At 50.3% G+C, this 20,108-nt stretch overlaps 1 protein-coding gene across 3 annotated transcripts; it reads left to right on the top strand.

Annotated features, from left to right (window-relative positions):
• Positions 1–4,920: 4,920 nt before the first annotated feature.
• Positions 4,921–15,114, top strand: CTSE (cathepsin E). Of its 3 annotated transcripts, XM_008699546.2 has the most exons (9): positions 4,921–5,103; positions 5,744–5,900; positions 6,471–6,588; positions 7,566–7,684; positions 8,336–8,535; positions 10,692–10,814; positions 12,059–12,200; positions 12,283–12,381; positions 14,311–14,611. In XM_008699546.2, the coding sequence occupies exons 1-9, from the start codon at positions 5,036–5,038 to the stop codon at positions 14,473–14,475; spliced, it is 1,191 nt and encodes a 396-aa protein (XP_008697768.1). In that variant the 5' UTR covers positions 4,921–5,035; the 3' UTR covers positions 14,476–14,611. The 3 variants fall into 3 exon arrangements, with proteins under 3 accessions (XP_008697768.1, XP_008697769.1, XP_040492460.1); XM_008699547.2 differs by lacking the exon at positions 12,059–12,200 and having other exon boundaries at positions 14,311–15,114; XM_040636526.1 differs by lacking the exon at positions 12,283–12,381.
• The last annotated feature ends 4,994 nt before the right edge of the window (positions 15,115–20,108 follow it).

The raw sequence follows: 20,108 nt of genomic DNA, 5'->3' as shown, positions 1-20,108 counted from the left end.
AACTAAGGGTCAGAGAGCATTTTCACTTCCTAGAGTCTATTTTTTATTTTTTCATTTCCCAGCCTTTAAATGGTCGAGCCCCTGATCATACAGGAAGAACTAAGGACAGGCAGAAGTCTTGATCGCTTTCCTGAACCGTTGAAAGATACAAAAGGGTGGTCTCCGCAATGTATTTCGGCGAGTTAAAACGTACGGTAACGTTATTGTCTAGACTACAGACGGCAGTGGGAGTTGTAAAAGATCACAGACTCATAGATTCTTTGGGTTTAAGCCCAGTTCCGTCTTCACCAGCTATGTGACCTTGGACAAATTCCTTTACCTCTTTGGGACTATTTACCTCTTGGGGTTGTTGGGAGAATTTCGTGAATAAGGATATTTAAAGCGCTTGGAACGGCGGATGCCATAGAACGAGCACTAGTCCATGTCCGGCACCCGCCCTGGTCCATGTGGTGTAGCCAGGGCCCCAGTATTAAGTGCTTACTGGGTGTCAAGCATTGGGCTGAGTGGCACCTAGAAAGCCCTCACTCCTGAGGATGGGCTCATGGAATTCTCACATCATCCTGCAAGGAAATCCTTTTTCTTTTCTACAGCAGAGCAATCTGATGATTCCCAACAACGCCAACAGCACACTTCCCCCTCAGTGGCAGGACTGGACACCAAATCCTGCTCTGTCTGCTTTCAAAGCCTGGGCTCAGGAACCACCAGAGAAACGGAGCTGTCGGCGTGCAGTCCTGCTCTCTGGCTAGCCCGAGGCATGAGCTGTTCCCCTGCTCACAGGTACCGGGACAGGTGCACAAGCGCACTCGGGCGGCATCCAAGTGAGAAACCGCCCCAGTGCTTGTGTCCTCTGCCAGGTGCACTGCCATCATCTCTGGTCTGAAAGGCATTTTTCTCAGAATATGGTGGACAGTGGTTTTGGAAATGACTCACGCTAACTGAATTCTGGACATGGCAAGATGCTGGAGACGTCGGAGCCTTCTTTTTTCCAGTTGCATGAAAACAAGAGGCTTTGCCAAACCAAAGCAGATCAAGCCACTGGGAAAAGCAAGCCTTGGTGTCAGGAGCTCTCTTTCAGCAACAAGCAAAAAATCACCTTAAATTTTAGTTTTCAGAGTCAACGTCTGGGTCAGAGGTAACTTGCAGAGAGGGGCGGGGGGGGGATTTTTGCACCTGTCAACAGTATAGCAATGATCTTTGCTGAGAGGCTCCTTGAAGGCAACATAGGAAATATTTGCAAAAAAGAAGCAATGATCAGATTCCTCATCACACAGCTCCTCACCACCACCCGTCACCCTGCACACACCCTTCTCTCTTCTTACAATTAAAAAGCCTCAAATTTTCCATCACACAGAAAATTATTTTCTCTCCTCCTTTTCCCCTCTCCTTCCTCCCATCCTCTTCTCTTGGTCTTTCTCTTCCAGGAAGAAATTCTCAAACATCAGACCCTTGAGATCACCCAGTACAGATCATCAACTTTAAAGTCAGGCAAAACCCGGTTTGAATGCCGATTACAGCGCCTCATGCAAGTTGCTTAAACTCTCCGTGCCTCACTTATCTCATCTGTAAAATGCGCTTTAAAATAATACCTACCGGATATGATTGGCATAAAGGTAGAATGAGCTAATGCTCCCAAGGTCCTTAGCTCAGAGCCTGGCACATAGTCTATGCCCTCAAAATGTTCGTTGTTGTTACCCAACCCACCCTCCTCGTGGTAGAGACAAGGAAACTAGATTCAGAGAAAAGTGATTTATCCCAGGTCATATGGCCAGGTAGTAGAAGAGCCACGACTAGCCCCAGGCATCCCAGCCCAGCCTCTTTCTACTGTACCACGCAAAGCAGCGTTGACTTTCCTTCATTCTTCAGCTTCGAGCAGAAACGAGGTTGGGACATTTTCCGGTCAGTCACGTTCATGCTGAGCTGGCAATGTCGCCAGAGGCAGGGCCCAGAGCATCCCGGATTGCTGGCTGCCCCGCCACCAAGAGCCAGCTGAGTGCGACAGAGAAGCAGCTGCTTGTGTCTTACACGGACACACTCCGTCTCTAGAGCCCTGATAAAGCTGATTTCCACAGAGCACTGAGAAACCGTCCTCTTATTATTAATTTATCTTCTCAAGCTGAAGCTCCAAAAACAAGAAGTTGATTGGACGGTGTCACAACAAGAGCTTTCAAATGTTCTGGAAACAGACAAAAAGTCTGCATCTGACCAGCCTCCAATCCACCTCCCTGAGGATCTCTTTCTTTCCAAGGATGCTCTCTCAGTGCTGAAGGACAGGATCATGGCCCATACCATGGCCTGTTTTTGCCCACATGGTACCATTGCACCCCAAATGCTCTTCCCACTCTTTTCTTAAAGGACACACACATACATACACCAACAGGCACATACCCAAGGGCTTTTTTTTTTTTTTTAAAGTAGGCTCCACGCCCAGCATGGAGCCCAATGCAGGGCTTGAACTCATCTGCTCGATCAAGACCTGAGCTGAGATCAAGAGTCAGACACTTAACCAACTGAGTCACTCAGGTGCCCCCAAGGGCTTTTGTTCCCAAACCGTCCACAGCAATATCTGGTTCCAGCATGGGAGGATCCACTAATCTGCAACCAGGGGAGGGGAGCTTCCTGTTGTTTCCAGAGAGAACAGAACCCATTCGTTCTGACAAACGTCTCCCTATTCCTGCCTCTAGCCTGCATCAAACTTTCCAAAACCCAGCCAGACCCTGCGGCTCCACCCAGGCCATCCAGGATGTCCCCGATCCGGTCAAGGGCCAGGTGACCCACAGCTGCACAGACCAACCAGCCCATTTTCCAGTCTGAGCCAGGCAAACCTGCCACTCACGATAAAGAGGGGCCAGGGGGATGTGGGGACTGGCCTGGAAGACAGGCAAGGAGGGAGGGGATCCAGCTAGGTTCGTTTCAACAGTTCAGTAATAATTATGTCATTCTGTGGCAGAAAGTTCTCTGGACTGGGAGTGAGGAGGCTGGGGTCCTAACCCTAGCTCTGCCACTAAAGGAACCACATGCTCCTGGGGCTGTCACTCTGCCTCTCTGTGCCTCAGTGTCCCCATCTGCTGTGTAAGCGGGCTTGCCCTAATGGCAAGAAGAAGTCTCCCAGTGCAACGTTTTTATAGTGAAGATCTTCAGTCGGATGACACATTACGGGTTTTCAAGTACTTCCACATACCGTATTTTGTGTTTTTAATCCTCCTTGAAACTCAACAATGGATGTAGGGTATTTGGCAGATAACAAGCCTAAGGGACCCAGTAGCCGGGCAATTATGGGCCAACCATGACAGAGCAAAATCCCAAACGAATTATCTCAACGTCTGACTTCCTCTGGCTCATGTTGCCCTCCTGGGGTAGACATCCGTCCCCAGTGAAAGGTCAGAGAGAACTGTCAAGCAGGTAAATGTGAAAGAAGATTTGTGCCCTTGGGGTCAGGGCTTCCAGGGTCCAGGCTGTGCCCTAAGTCCCTTTGATGTCCTTTTAAACATTTTTGGAGCCCAAGGCAGCCCTCCACTTAGCTCCAAACTCCAAGTTTGTCTCCAGCTTGGGCTTCTAAGGTGGAAAACAGAGCCCCTGGCAGCAGTTAAGACACTGCCAAGATGGCTGACGAGTCAGAGCAAACCTGGTACTCTGCCTTCACTCCAGAGCCTCGACTGCCCCAAGGTTCAGAGTGTCCCATAAACCTGGACCGTGTCATGGCCAGGGGAAGGTGCTCCTCACCACCACCCTCCATCCTCACTCATGGCAATAAAGCCTGCCCTCTGTTGAGGAAGTGGGATGGCCATAGAGATGGGTTCATAGCAATGGCGAATCATGCTGGGAACTAAGCACTGAGCTCCAGTGCCCCCTACTCCACGGACAAGACTGAGGCTCCTGCTGTCTGTGGACACTGTTAGGCACTGAGTTGTGTCCCCCCAAATTCTTATGTTGAGGTCTTAACCTTAGAATGTGACTGTATGTAGAGATTGGGCCTCTAAAGAGGTAACTATGTTAAAATGGGGTCTTTACTGGGGGCCTCAATCCAATATGACTTTTAAGGAGAGGAGATCAAGACACAGACACACACAGAGGGAAGAGGGAAGGTAGCCATCTCTACACATCAAGGAAAGAGGCTTCAGGAAAAACCAACCCTGTCCGTACCTTCATCTTGGACTTCTAGCCTCCAGAACCCCGAGAAAATACATTTCTGTTAAGCCCCCCAATCTGCGGTGGGTCGTTACGGCAGCCCTAGTGAACTAACCCAGGAACCTTTTCCAGAATCACGAGGACCTGCCCCCCTTCCCCACCCCGCCATGTGCAAGGCTTCCCGCATCCCCCCTGCACAGGGCTGCCTCTGTATTCTCCAAACCTCCTTCCACTCCTCAGCCCTGATTCATCAAGTCCTTGGGAGGCAAAAAACTAGCTCCACAAGCCTGATCTCCCATTTCAGGGCCTTTGAGGAGCACTAGTCTCTGCCTCAAAGTGGACGGAGGGAGGGTCAACTGCCCTCGAGGCTCCTGAGGGAATGAGGAGAGAAGAGGAAACACAGAGAAAACAGCCTGATCAGTATTTTGAGTTAGAATCCTGCCCCACAGGTGACGACTGGCCTTCCACGCCCTGGGAGTCCTCAGCCAGACCACCCATGTAACACGTGCGTGGAGGGGTCCCAGTGTCCAGGGGCACAGTGGTCTCTCAAGCAATGATTACAGGGTTTCTAGGGGTCAGGGGAGAACACCAAAAATTCTGGGAGAAGTTGAACCTGCACCACTGTCTTGCACAGATCCCCAAGTCCCACCCCAGATCCAGGAAGCCCCCACCCCTGCCCCTGCAGGGGGGAAACCGGGGCTGAGGGGAGGAAGGGAAACGCCTTGTCATACACGCTGTGTTTGTTCTGGCCCTGGCTACTGACGCAAGAGGCCTTATCTTTGGGTCCTCAGACTGGGCTGGGCAGGGCAGATCTGAGAGTTAGGGAGAGTTGCCTCCACTGGCCTGTGGGAGAGAAGAAAGGAGAGGGAAGGTAGTGAAAGCAAGGAAGAAGCTGCTGGTTAGGCCCACTATGAAAACACTCATTCTTCTACTGCTGGTGCTCCTGGACTTGGGGCTGGCTCAACAACGGCTCCACAGGTGAGACCAAGCCCCCCGCTCTATGTCCAGCAAGGGCAGCGGCCTGCCCTCAAGCATAGGGCGGCCCTGGGAGAAGAAAGCTGATGGGGAAATGAAGAGGAGAAGACACTGAGGGCTGGGGAAAGCGGCCATCTTGTGTTGGCCTTGACCCCCAGCCCATGACATGCCATCCCTCTGCCCCCACCTGCCCAAGTCCCAGGGCCTGCCTAAGTCCCAGGGAGTGTCTCACATTAGTCAACCTGCAGCTGTGGTTGGGAGCTCAAAGGACCGAGTACTTGCCCAAGGGACTGACCATGGCTGCCCGCAAGAGTCTTTCTAACCCTTTAAATCAGCCCCTTATGAGGTTCGTGCACAACTGCAGACCATTTTCCTGCAAGACCTCAAAGAGCTCATCTCTGAGAGGGAGGCCGATTCAAGTCTAAGGTTCTAAGACTCTTCAGGAGCAGAGGCAAGACTAACAGGCGGTGGGCAGAGAGGGCACTAATTCTGGCCAAACTCTGGCAAGTTCTGGCAACGCTGCTGCCTTGCAGATCTTCTCCTGTGTGCTTTCCCAGTTTACCTCTGGGGAAATGGGGCGGGGCGAGGGATGGGTCTGAGAGAGGGGAGCTGCATCCCGACTCACATGGGGCTTTGTCGTCAGGGTGCCCCTCAGGAGGCATCAGTCCCTCCGGAAGAAGCTGCGGGCACGGGGCCAGCTCTCTGAGTTCTGGAAATCCCAGAATTTGGATATGATCCAGTTCACCGAGTCCTGCACGATGAACCAGGATGCCAACGAGCCCCTCATCAACTACTTGGATGTGAGGCATTCGGGGCAGGGGCTGGGGAAGGGGGAGAGGGGAGGATGGCTTGGCCTCTGGGCGTGGCCAAGTGTCAGGTCAGCAACACTGAAGGCCAATGTGGATTTCTCCTCTAGGATAACCCATAGGGACTGATCCCTTGGGCTCCTGTGGATCTGAATGAGCAAGCCCCAATGTGCCCAAATGTGTGGAGCTCTCTGCAAAAGAAAAGCCATCACAAACAAAAGGGCCCTGCTATGTGTCCTTGGACAAATGATTTAACCGTCACCAGCTTCCCTTCCCTGATTGTAAAACAAAAGCATTACTGCCTCCCCTGCCTTGCTCACAAAGCAATTAAGAGGAATCCTGCAAATGAGAGCTAAGGAAGTAGTAGGGGGTGGGAGACTTGATTTCCCCCCTTGTAGCCCTTTGTCTGCTCTTTCTACCCTCTGTTGCCGCTCCCCAGGCTCTGTAAGCTCCAGTCTGTGTTAGCCCAGGCTCTGGTCCAGAGAGCTCTCCCGAGGCCCCCTGGTGAGCCCCTTCCCCTTTCCCACCACCTACACTCTGCTCCCGTCGCTCTCTCCCCTATAGATGGAATACTTCGGCACCATCTCCATTGGCTCTCCACCTCAGAACTTCACCGTCATCTTCGACACTGGCTCCTCCAACCTCTGGGTCCCCTCCGTGTACTGCACCAGCGCAGCCTGCAGTAAGTAGGGCCAGGATCCCCAGCAGGGAATGGCAGCTGGGGCCTGGCGCTCTGAGGGAGGGGGGCTTGATTTCCAGAAACTGGCCATGCGTGCCACAGCAGCTTCCCCTCTCCACCTCGGAGTCTGCCCTGGGACTGCCTATGGCAGAAACAGGGCTGGGCCAGGGAGAGAGCTAAAATCGGACTGCCATCCAAGCTAGCAACTTTCATACTGACCAGAATTAATAGGAGAAAACTCAGCCACTGAAAATACAAACTCAATACGAATCTTTGAGTACACAATGACTCACTCCCTTTGGAACACCCAAAAGAATGTGGGGGGCAAGTTCCATTCAGATGGCTGTTTCTGGGCCGGTAGGTGGGTTGGGTTCTAGTGCTGACTATTCGCCTGCTTCAAGAGGGCTTGGTGGCCTATCCCAGGATATCAGAGGTGGGGCTGGTGGGGCACTACCCAGGGCTGGGTCCGTTTGGCCAGAGGTAACTCGGGCGTCTTTCTTAGCGTTGGAAAGGGAAGGGCTAAAGAAAGATGTCTTAGTCCATGCTGGATAAGTTCTAGAGACACAGTGTCTCAGAAAACTCCTAGATTGGTGTCTGCAGATTAGGCAAGGAATTGGGAGTCGTTGCCTGGAATGGCATTTGTTTATCCCTGGGTTTCTTCTGAATGCCAGGCTCTGACCCACACGAGTTGGCAGAGACTTTTGCTGGCGCCTAGTACATGACGCTTATCTTGGTGTGCCTCATGACGTCACTGTGGGTGGCCATGTTTGCCCAGGGACGACTAGTTGGTCCCCAAGTAGACCACCATGTGGCTAGAGAAGAAGTACTAACTCACTAAGGAGGGCCATGGCCAACCTTTTAGAGGCCCCCACTCAATCTTGGGAGTTGAGGGAAGAGATCCTGCATCTGTGGGGTAGGAGGGCAGGAACGAAGGCGGCAGGATGATGGCCCAGGCAACCACAGCATCCTTGCTTTTCCAGAGACACACGCCAGGTTCTACCCTTCCCAGTCCAACACATACAGTGCGCTGGGGAGTCATTTCTCCATTCAGTATGGGACTGGGAGCTTGTCTGGAATCATCGGAGCTGACCAAGTCGATGTGAGTACAATTCTTTCATCTCTTCTCTTTTGGCCAGAAACTTGGGATACAGAAGATTTTTCAGAGCCTTTAGGGGAAACCTTTCAAATCAGCCTCAGGAAGAGGTGGAAACAAGGAGCTGGCTTCCAGGGAAAGGGGGAAGCCTCACCAGGCAGGAGTAGCACTCCCTGCTTGAGACAGTGGCAATGGGCCAGTCTGCTCAGGGTGCTGAGTTCTGGAGTGACAGCACGGCGGAATTCCACAGAGAAACAGTGCACAGGGCAGAAAGCCTGGTGGCAGCCTTTTAAGAATCAGTAAAGGCAAAAAAAAAAAAAGAATGAGCCAAAGATGCTTTCAGTGCAATAAGGCAAGAAAAAAGAAACTAAGGGCATTAAGATTGTGAAGGAAGAAGCTATATTGTCATTATTCACATGTGACAAGATTCTATATGTAAAAAGTCCAAAACCATCTACAGACCAATTTTTTTTTTTAAAGCTTACATAAAAAAAGAAAATTAAGGGTGTGGGCACGTGGGGAAATCACTGTGCTCATTTAATCAAGGAAAGTTGGGTGGGGGAGGAATTCGCTTCAGACCAGAGGGAGAATCCGGGAATCTGAGACTCTGTGCCAAAGATCTCCCATGCGGCTTTCTTTCGCGTTTTCTCCCTTCAGGTGGAAGGACTGGTTGTGGTCGGCCAGCAATTTGGAGAGAGCGTCACGGAGCCTGGCCAGACCTTTGTGAACGCAGAGTTTGATGGAATTCTGGGCCTGGGATACCCCTCGTTGGCTGTGGGTGGGGTGACCCCAGTGTTCGACAACATGATGGCACAGAACCTGGTGGATATACCCATGTTTTCTGTGTACATGAGCAGGTAGGCCCGGCAAGCCCACCAAGGTGAAGGTCAATTCCAACCACAGGGAGATAACATGGTGCTGCTGGAGGAGCACTGGGCTTAGCAGTCAAACACCTGGGGTGGATCTCTTGCTTAACCTATTACCAGCTGTGTGACCTTGGGCTTACCCTCTCTGGATATTGAGGAAAGGGGGCTTGCCTCCCTTTGTAAACTGTCCCGCCTTGAACCAATAGGAGGAATCTCTGGGATTGGGTACTCACTTATACAGTGAATAAATATTTATCATCTCCTATTATGTGCCGACCTCCGTGCCAGGCGCGGGGAGCAGTGAGACAAGGAGGACGGTCCCTGCCCTCAGGAAGCTTGATTCCCGTGGGAGGAGGCAGGAAAAAATTTGAAAGGAAGCTGACAATAAATAATGGAAAGTTTAGGGCATAATAAGATGCAGTATTTACGTAAAACAGAATATTACTCAGCCTGAAAAAAGGAAGGAAATTCTAACACACGCTACAAGCGAATGAGCCTGGAAGACCTTATTAAGTGAAACGAGCCAGTCACAAAAGGACAAATGCTGCATGATTTCCCTTACAGGAAGATGCCCGGAGTAGTCGGATTCCCCGGGACAGAAAGTAGAATGATGGTTGCCAGGTGTGGGGGGAGGGGAATAGGAAGTGATTGTTGAATGAGTACAGAGTTTTGGTTTCACAGGTGAAAAGGTTCTGGAGACTGGCTCCATCACAGTATGAATCGCCTTAACACTACTAGAACCATACATTTAAAAATGGTTAATTGATGCAATCTTTTTAAAGATTTTATTTATTATTTGACAGAGAGAGAGATAGCCAGTGAGACAAGGAACACAAGCAGGGAGAGTGGGAGAGGAAGAAGCAGGCTCCCAGCAGAGGAGCCTGACATGGGGCTCGATCCCAGAACGTCGGGATCACGCCCTGAGCTGAAGGCGGATGCCCAGCCACCCAGGTGCTCCTAATTGATGCAATTTTTTAAAAAGTGCCTGTTGTAGTTGGAAAAGGTCATGAGGCTCACCTGCCTCTGGCCACTCTCGCCTGGAATCCTGGAAGGGTCATCTCACCTTCATCCCTGCATAGAAAGGAGATTTCTGACCTTCCTGACTCCTCTCCAGTGTGATCTGGCCTCAGCTTACCCTGTTTTCACGTAAGCCATTTTTCCCCGTTCTCCACTTCCACGTGGAGCGTCTTGAGTTTCCTTTATTAAACTGCAGTTGGGACCAGCCCAGGCAGAACCATGAGCAAGAGGGCAGGTGGCCCAGACCCTCTGCTGCCCCCCTGCGCCCAACCAGCCCGGAAAGACACAGGGGAGGACGGGAAAGAGCAAAGGCTTTGCCGTCTGGCCGACGTGGACTGAAGCCCCAAGTCTCAGTTTCCTCAAATGGGCACAAGGTTGATGTACGAAATAAATAGGATTAAGCAGGTGAAATTCTTCACTCGGGAGCCCTCCACAAAGGCCATCAACAAACAGTTATTCTTCCCCCCACCTCCCTAAAACCACTTTCCCAAGATGCCCACAATACCCGGTTCCTTTCCCCTTTACCACTGTGCCTCACAGAACCCTGAGTTTTGTAGTTTTCTGATCCTTTTCCTCCTAAAAATGCATGTTTCATGTCCTATTTCCCCAGAATCCTGTCGGGTGCCTGAACATACTCTGAAAAATCAACACCAATGAAAATTAATAAATTTTCAAGCTCTACTAAGTCATGCTGCATTCCCATTAGCTTCCTTACTTTAACACGATGGAGTGAATTGTATGGAAACTCCAGGCACCATCAAAACAATAGTGGGAAAGATATTTGGGGGGAAAGCCTTTTTGGGGGGGTATGAAGTCACATGGTGTGTGCACACCCGATGGTCCTAGCCTTGGTTCTACATGACCAGAGCAGTTGCCCCCATCAACCTCCTCCCTAGCCTTTTTATCCAAGAAGCAAGAAGACATTGAGAAATCACCAAGCAAAGCTATTTCTGTACTTCTATCCTTTTGCCCAAAAAGGCCCAGATAACTAACCTGCAGTTGTCGGGAGCCCTGGTCTCAAAGCCCAGGCTGATATTTCTGCCTATCTGCATACTTGGTGTAGGTGACCAGCTTGTTTCTAGAGTAACCCAGTGGCCCTTCCCGGACAATCTGCCTTTCTTTCCATGTAGTGACCCAGAAGGTGGTGCAGGAAGCGAACTGATTTTTGGAGGCTATGACCACTCCCATTTCTCCGGGAATCTGCACTGGGTCCCTGTCACCAAGCAAGGCTACTGGCAGATTGCCCTGGATGCGTGAGTATTCTCCACAAAGTAGTTATGCTACGAGGCAAGAACGCAAGACGGGCACAAGGCAAATTGGGTTCGTTGAATTGACCTGAATCAATGTGCTGGTCCCTGGGAGAGGAGCCCAGGGGCTGCCGTGCAAGGCTGGAAGTGTGGAGGTGCTGAGCAAAGGTGCAGGAAGGGGCCACGGTTGCCAGGGCAACAGGCACGAGGTACCAAGTCTCAGCTTCCCTCCCGGTACACGTGCTGCGCCCTCAAGTCAACAGACAATAAATACAAACCCTCCGCCAATGACTTGGGGCTCGTTTCACTTTAATACACACATAGGGCCAGGGGTCAGTGACATGGGGGTACAGGAGTGGACTGGACTCAGATTTCGCCTCCAGAAGCATGTCCAGAAGATCACACACACACACACACACACCCCACTATCATTGTAAGGTGGAGGGTGGTCAGTGCTCCACAAGATGTGCCACCAAAGTGGCCTGGCAGACAGGGCAGGACAGCTTCTATCTGAAGAACTCCTCAAGCAAGGGTTTCATGAAGGAGGTGACATGGGCTGGGTCCTGACATGCATACATGCAGACATACGTGTGTGTGTGTGTGCGCACGCGCGCATGCGTGTGTGTCTGGGCATGGAGCAATCAGGGACGTGGGACCAGATGCCCGTCACATACCGAGCACTGTGTCAGATAATGCAGGAATTTAAAGAAATGCAATTCACGTTTCAGTTCCGCCAAGAATAAGCTTCTGCAAGGTGAGGGCACGTGCTAGCCACGAGGGATGTAACAGCGAAAAGCCTCAGTGCTCACTGTCTACTGAGGGTTTTTCAAGCCGGAGGGACTTACCCATTTATGGGTCATGATCTCATTTTAGGGGGTCATGACGTACATTTTTAATGAAATGGAATAAAATAGAAAACATCAGGGTGCACTTCACATACTAAGGTTGAGCCCTGTTTCATGAAATTTTTATTACATCCGTGCATGCGTGCATGCGTGTGTGTGTGTGTGTGTGTGTGTGTGTGTATTGGGTCCAAAAGTAATGTATTTCCTGCTATGGATCTCAGTCGCAGAAAAATTGAGAAATACCCATGTGTGAGACAGTCAAACTTGGAAATCATTACTGTATGTTTGAGAGCCCAGCAGAGGGTGAGAGCAGCTGGGGAGCCCAGGAAACTTCAGGGCTGAGGGGAAGGGGGACAGATGGGGCGGGGGCAAGGGGTTGGCTGATGACATTTCCTTTGTCCTCAGGATCCAGGTGGGAGGCGCGGTGACGTTCTGCTCTGAGGGCTGCCAGGCCATTGTGGACACGGGGACTTCCCTCATCACGGGCCCCTCAGACAAAGTCAAGCAGCTGCAGAAGGCCATTGGGGCAGAAGCCATGGATGGAGAAGTCAGTGCCTGCTGGGGTTGGGAGGAGGTGGGAACAAGGGAGCGGGGAGGCCTCTCAATGGGTTCTCTGTGTTGTGTTTTAGTATGGGGTGGAGTGTGCCAACCTCAATGTCATGCCAGATGTCACCTTCACCATCAATGGCATCTCCTACACCCTCCAACCCACTGCCTATACCCTGCTGGTAAGAACTGCTTCCTTGTTCTGCACGTCACAGGGCCTTCCCCACGAGCCCACCACTTCCTCTTTCCGTCGCCTGCACTCAGGCTGCGTTGGCCCCGAGCCCCCCTCCCATTTCTCCTGCACTGAAGTGGCATTCCTTCTAGAAAGGATGACGCTGTCTGTGGTGGGAAGACCACCGGCCTGGTTCTCTTTCAATTCCTGTCCTGCCATGAAGCAGCAGCAAACCTTGGACAAGCCACTTAGTGACGTTTTCTGACATTGTCGGCTAGGACTTTTCAACTGACAAAGTTTAATCCCTCAAAGACCCACTAAGATTGGATATTATTGTCCCATTCTGTGGGTGAGGGTGTTGAGACTCTGAAAGTTAAGAGGCTCAAGGTATGAGCTACTGGGGGAGGAGGTGCGGAATGAGGTTGTATCTTCTCATGTTCAGATTAGCATTCTTCTCAAGAAAGTGTCTTTTATTGCCATAGATTCCTAAGCTGTAGGGTGAGGTAGAAAGGGAATTCCTGGGGGAAATCTTTGATCGCTTCACACCACAGTTGGCCCAGATTTTCAATATCACATGCAGTTCTTTGGTGACATTCAACACACTGACTTGACTGGAGAGTCACCCACAGCAATTGTGTCAGAATGGAGGTGCTAAGGCGTAGAGGACTTTAGGGACTTACCTACCCCCCACACCTTGACCTCCATTAACCCCCGCCCCAAGCTGCCAAGCATAAACAGACAATGCGAGGGAAAACAAATGTCCTTTTGAAGTTTTTATTTAAATTCCAGTTAGTGAACATACAGTGCAATATTAGTTTCAGGCATACAATATAGTGACTCCACACCTCCATACAACACCCGGTGCTCATCCCAAGGGCCCTCCTTCACCCCCTTCACCTACTTCACCCGTTCCCCCACCCACCTCCCCTCTGGGAACCATCAGTTTGTTCTCTGTAGTTAAGAGTCTGCCTCTCTCTCTCTCTTTTCCCCTTTGCTCATTTGTTTTCTTTCTTAAGTTCCACATATGAATGAGATCATATGGTATTTGTTTTTCTCTGACTGACTTATTTCTCTTAGCATTATACTCTCTAGCTCCATCCACAGCATTGCAAATGGCAAGACTTCATTCTTTTACAACTGAGTACTATTCATATATTTATATGTATATATCCCACATTTTCTTTATCCATTCATCAGTCAAAGGACACTTGGGCTGCTTCCATAATTTGGCTATCAGCTATTGTGGATAATGCTGCTATAAACATCTGGTGCATGTATCCCTTTGAATTAGTAATTTTGTATTCTTTGAATACATACTTAGTAGTGCAATTGCATAAAAATCCTAGAAGAGAGCACAGACAGTAACCTCTTTAACACTGGCCTAGCGACTTCTTTCTAGATATGTCTCTTGAGGCAAAGGAAACAAAAGTAAAAATAAACTATTGGGACAACATCAAAATAAAAAGCTTCTGCACGGTGAAGGAAAAAATCAACAAAACTAAAAGGCAGTCTATAGAATGGGAGAAAATATTTGCAAATGGCATATCCAATAAAGGGTTAGTATCCAAAATATATAAAGAACTTACCAAACTCAACACCCAAAAAACAAACAATCCAATTAAAAATGGGCAGAAGGCACAAACAGACATTTTTCCAAAGAAGACATCACTTTTTCCAATTGTTAAATGGGAGGCAGGGGGCATGTATGACAGGTGAACAATTCTCAGAATTGTAGAACTTCGAAGCCCAGGTCCACATATGCAAAACCGCGCAAACACAAGTGGAGGTGTGTGAAGTGGGAGGAAGAACCAACCAGCCAACGTTGTGACTGTCCAAGGCCATTCGGTAGAGTCACCACCACTACCACACAGTACAGCCTCCGGGCAGCACTACTTCCCTTTCTCCCTCTACGTCGCTTACACCTTCTTTCCCACCCCAGGACTTTGTGGATGGAATGGAGTTCTGCAGCAGTGGCTTTCAAGGTCTTGACATCCAGCCTCCCGCTGGGCCCCTCTGGATCCTGGGCGATGTCTTCATTAGGCGGTTCTACTCAGTGTTTGATCGTGGGAATAACCGTGTTGGGCTGGCCCCGGCAGTCCCGTAAGTCGCGGCCTTGTGCCTGTGCCGGCCTGCCTGCCTGCTGCCCCATGGAAAGACAGCCATGCCTATTAGATTGGGGCATTCTTCACAGCGCTCAAAAAGTCATTTTGGGGAGTATACAGTTGTTCTAGCCTGCAACTTGAACTAGGTCCAAATAGAGCACGAGAACACACACACTCTGACACACTTCACACACACCTCACACACCTCGCACACACCCGTATACACATCACCTCCACTGCGATCATGATGCAAGAATTAAGTTGTACACCCATACTTTTTATTGCTTGTTGCTAACATTTTCTTTTGGAAATCTCCTGACATGTACACAAGCAGATGATAGAGCAAGAAATCCCCGTGCACACCCCCTCACCTTTCATAACTCACCCACACGTGGCCAGGCCTATTTTATCTGCACCCAGCACCTCTCCTCTCTCCAGCCCACCTGCCTGCATTATCCAGAAGCAAATTCTTAGCATCACATCATAAATCATCACAGCCAAGATTTATCCATAAATCCTTGTAATTTTCTTAAATAGGCAATCAGCGTTCAAATGTTCCCTATTTTCTGGGAAATGTTGGGTCATTTTTACTGGTGACTTGTGCGTATCAGGATGCAAATAAAGTTCAAATCTGAACTGTCTCTATGTCTCCTTCCATGTGCAGAGTTGACCGCATTCTGAATTCTGTGGGTTGAAATCCAGAGGGTGTCATGCAATGTGGTTCTGAGTCCATCTTTCCGACAAAAGGCAGTTGGCTCTAGAGCCTGGTTTTGTGGCAAGAATATTTCATCCACAGTGCTGGGTACATCCATAGTAGCCCATCGGGGGCAGGTAATGCCTGGAGCCTCTTCATTCACAAGGTTAGGATGGACGAGTGGGTTCGGGAGCTGTCAGGCATCCATCCATCCATCCATCCAAGACCAGTTTCCTTCAGCATTTTACCCAAAGGTTTCATAACCACTAAAAATTTTTCTAATTGTCTAATTCTATTTTTTAGAGAATTTTTAGAGAGTTTTTCTAATTCTATTTTTTCCTTCTGTGTTAGCCAGAGTTCTATTAAAAACAAACAAACAAGTTCATCAACTATTTGCTTACCATTAGGTAGAGCTCATGCAGGAAAGGTAAGCTTACTTGGCTTTTTCCCTTTCTTCAACAGCTTTCAGAAAAATGAAAGTGTTTCAACTTATTGCAGTTTTTTTCAATATTCAAATCACCCCACGTTCAGCCAGCAGGTGCCCATTCAAGTTAGTTTCTGTGAACTTTTGACTTGGCCTCAACATGAAAAGATGTTCCAGGCCCATTCCCAAGGAGTCCTGTCTCCTGGTTGTGTGCTCATAAGTTTGTTATAAATAAACGTATTACAGAATGTGCGAGGAGAGGATATGGGGGGTGAGGGGCTCTGAACCCACCCTTGTCTCCTATGGGGCTCCAGGGCCCAACCTATGGGAGCTGACATGCTCAATCGGGTCTGAGCTGCTGACCCAGGCTGGTGGGATCTACTGCCACCAGAAACAAAAGGTCTTTCTTTCCTTCCTTTTGTTCTTGCTTTTTGCAAAATGCAAGCATCTTCAGGGTTTTACTTATTATAAAATATGTTAAAATCCTTCCTGATCCTTACCCTCGAAGATAAGCATTATTATTAACTTAAAGTTGTTTTATGCAGATTTTTCCTTTGTATATACAAAGATAGCCAGAGGTAAGGAATTTTTTTTTCCTATAAAAAAAAGGAATCATAGGGGCGCCTGGTTGGCTCAGTTGGTGGGGCATCTGCCTTCGGCTCAGGTCGTGATCCCATGGTCCTGGAATCGAGTCCCACATCAGGCTTCCTGCTCTGCGGGGAGCCTGCTTCTCCCTCTGCTTCTGCCCCTCCCCCTGCTTGTGCTCTTGCTTGCTCTCTCTCTCTCAAATGAATAAATTTAAAAATCTCTAAAAAAAAAAAAAAGGAGTCATACTACACATACTCGTCTCTAAACCGCTCATGTAACAGATTCCACATCAGCACGGTCAGCTCGTTTCTGTAACATCAGCATGGGGTCCATTTATTGATCAAATCCTCTCTTAATGAAGCTTAGATTCATTTGGGTTTAATTCAACCCAATCCCATAAATATTTATTTTGTGCCAGGCGCTGAGTCACTCTAAGACCCTCAAGATCAGTAGGACAGATCCCAGCTGTCACACTGGCATAGAGGTCATGGAAAACACACCAAGCTGACAGTCAGATGACCTGGATTTGCACTTGTGCCCTGTCCCAATCAATTTGGTGACCTTGGCTGGTTACTTCGTGTCTCCGAGATGCCCACCTCACAGAGCGATGGGTTTACATGGATGGAAGCACTTAGCTCATAATGTTAGCTCCCCTCCCCCTCTAAGTATGAGGTCAAGGCAGATCCTCGGTTCACAGATACACACACGCTTTTCTGGTTTTGTTCTTTCTTTCTTTTCTTTTTTCTTTTTTTTACTAAATTATTACTTCCAGAGTTAATTCAGAACAGCCTGATCCAAATAAACTATCAAAGCAATATAACAGAGCAGTTAACATCACAGGCTCTGGACTCACACAGGCCTGGACTTGACTCTTGACACCCGTTGTGGGAACTCTGCACCTCAGTTTCTTCATCTGTAAAATGGACACGATAACAGTAACTATCTCATGGATTTATTGTGAGGATCCAATACCTACATGGCATGTGCATAAACACTCATCACACAGGGACCAGACCCCCACTCCGCATGGGCAAATCTCACACCGGGCATAGGGGCCTAGAGTAAAAAGGCTCTATGACTTCTCTAAAACAAAGCAGCCAAGAGCCATGTGGGAACCGATAGCATCCCTGCAGGCTTTCTCCTTAAAGGTGCTCTCTGCACAGTGGGCTACCCTGGTGGATTGCATGTGCAGCCAGGTCCCTGTGGGTCCAGGAGCCTGAGTGCTGGAGGCCTGGGGCATGAAGGTGATGCTTCATCTGTGCCGGCAGGAAGTGAGAGCAGGCCGGAGGCTTCCCAGAGCCAGTTCTGCTCTGAGCACGCTGCTCTCTCGAGGCAGAAGTGATGCTTTCAGTCCATGTGGACCAAACCCTGCTGGCTCTGCACCTTCTTAGCCCTATTAGCTGCTCTGGGTTTTCCAAAACTGACCTTTGCTCTTTGTGACCTTCACATCAGTGGTATTACCCCAGAAACTCGGGTCCTTGTCCCCTGTGCCATGTCTGATCCTAGGTCATAAACCTCCCGGCAATTGGACAAGAGCTTTGGCCACGCTTTGCTGAACCCTGGGAATTTGTTAAAGGTTGTGTATTCAATTCCCTGGGGCTGCCATGAGCAAGTACCCCACACGGGGTGGCTTAAAGCTACAGAAATGGATTGTCTCACAGTTCTGGAAGCTAGAACTCCAAGATCGAGGTATCAACAAGGTCATTACCTCTCTGAAACCCGAGGGGGAGAAACTTCCTTGTTCTCCCTGGCTTCGGGTGATGGCTGGCAGTCCTTCGCGTTCCTTGTCTTAGAGCAGCGACACCTCAGTCTCTGCCTGTCGTCCCCTGTGCGTCTGTCTCCGTGCCTCTTCTCTTCTGACCTGAGTTGTATTGGATAAGGGCCTCCCTACTCCAGTATGAGCTCATCTCACCTTAACAAATTACATCTTCCAAGACCCTCTTTCCAAATAAGGTCATTCTGAGGGACTGGGGGTTAGGACTTCCGCATACATTTGGGGGAAACACAATTCAACCTGTAACAGAGATGTCACTAACTGCTCTTATACTTGATTTTCAGCTTAGTAAAGTCCTTTCGGGAGATTTTGGTATTTTGTCTTTCTTTCCTTTCTTCTCTTTATTTTCCCCTCACCAAAAAAAAAAAAAAAAAAAAAAATCTGTAAATTAGACAGAGCAGGTTTTATTACCCTGTTTTCTAAATGAGGATATTGGAGTGATGAAACGTGAAATGATTTGTCAAAAGTAGTAGTCAAAGTGGAATCCACGTCTCCTGGCCCCTCATCCCTGTTCCTAATTTTTTTAAAAAAGATTTTATTTATTTATTTGCCAGAAAGAGAGAGCACGCACAAATAGGGGAGCGGCAGGCAGAGGGAGAAGCAGGCTCCCCGTGGAGCAAGGACCCCGATGCAGAACTCGATCCCAGGACCCTGGAATCATGACCTGAGCCGAAGGCAGATGCTTCACCCAGGCGTCCCCCCTTCTTCTAATTTATACTCCTTCCCCCAAGCCCAGGTATGTGTCAGTTCAGCATGTCGCCAGGGCAAGGATGGCAGGTAGATTTTGGTCAGTCCCCCCAATCACATTTACCTTTTAAAATAAAAATGGATTTGTTGCTGACAAGTCAACGGTTGCTGATCTCAAGAGGCTCCAGACAGCTTCCTCCTGTCCGCTCCTCTCTGGAAGTGAGACCCTGCTAAGAGGACTCCTGGGAACCTGCTGTGTCTGGGCTGGGCATCGCCCCCTTTGAGGAGTGGTCCCTCTCCTGCTCCACAGGAGCCTGGCGGGCTGGCAGTGCCGTCATCAGCACCGACATTACAGGGAAGCACACGGGCCTCAGTCACACCCACCAAACTCTCTCTCTGTCCCTGGGAATCTGAATGTTGAGTGGGCCCCACAGGGAGGACGGGTGCTGGGGCCTGGCAGGCGCACAGAGAGAGCGCTTCCGAGTCCCCCGAGCCAGACGGCCCGCTACCCTGCTCTGTCCTTCCCAAGGTCCGGCGTCCCTCTTCCTGCTGCTTCTGTTGTTCTCAGCGGCAGCTCTGGCGCCGTAGAGGGCGACCAGACCACTGTCCCGCCGCGAGGGTCCGAGAGCTCGGGACTGTGAAGCCTGAGCCCTCCTCCAAGCCAAGCGGGAGCACGCGGCCCAGCCACCTTGGCTGGGGAGCCCGTCCAGGAGAACTTGGGCCTGAGGACGGCAAGGGGAGAGCAGACAGGTGCGAGCTCACCGCCAGACCACAAACCTGGGGTGCGTGAGAGACACGCGAGGCCAGGCGTCAGGGCCGGAAGGCGCTTCTGTTCCCCGGCTCCAACGGCTGCCTCTTGCTTTCTCAACACTCGCCAGGTTGTGACGTGACACCAACTTCTGGGACAGAGACACCCCCAAATCGCAGTGTCTTGACGCAAGAAAAGTCTCTTTCTCCCACGAACCGTCCAGGTAAAGAGTCACACAACTCAGGAACGGGGATCCCTTCCGTCTCGTGGTTCCCACAGGCCCTAGGACCTCAGAGTCACTCTTCGCGTGCCACGGACGGGGCGAGTGGCCGATCCCACCGGGCGTCTCCACGCACCAGATCTGAAGAGGCGCAGGTCCCCGCGGGGCGTTCCCTCGACGGCTATCAGCTGAGCGCCGTGAGGGCGGGAACTCTGTCCGGCTCCCCGTTCTCCCCGCTGGCTCGGCGGGATCGGCTGCGGGGCCGCACAAGCCGCGCAGCGCGGCCGGAGGCGTGAGGGCGTTTCCCGGGCGCCAGTCGCCTCTGCCGCCACACGCCTGCGCCGGGATCTTTCTCTTTCTCCTGCTTCCTAAATGTGGGCGGGTTTCCAGCTCCTCCTCAGCCCTCCCGTCTCTCCTCCCTCTCTCCCCTGCACCCAGGAGGTGAGGCGCCTCCGCGTGGCTCTGGGCTATGGAGACAACCCCCTTGCCGACCTTTCCAA

Source organism: Ursus maritimus, unplaced genomic scaffold (assembly GCF_017311325.1).
Source record: "Ursus maritimus isolate PB19 unplaced genomic scaffold, ASM1731132v1 scaffold_2, whole genome shotgun sequence".
Lineage (NCBI taxonomy): Eukaryota > Metazoa > Chordata > Mammalia > Carnivora > Ursidae > Ursus > Ursus maritimus.
This window is presented reverse-complemented; position numbering and strand designations above follow the sequence as displayed.

Coding starts and splice junctions, on each gene's coding strand:
- CTSE (XM_008699546.2), top strand. CDS start 5,036: ATGAAAACACTCATTCTTCTACTGCTGGTGCTCCTGGACTTGGGGCTG. Junction 8,536..10,691: donor TTTTCTGTGTACATGAGCAG/GTAGGCCCGGCA, acceptor CTTTCCATGTAG/TGACCCAGAAGGTGGTGCAG. Junction 12,201..12,282: donor CAGAAGCCATGGATGGAGAA/GTCAGTGCCTGC, acceptor GTTGTGTTTTAG/TATGGGGTGGAGTGTGCCAA.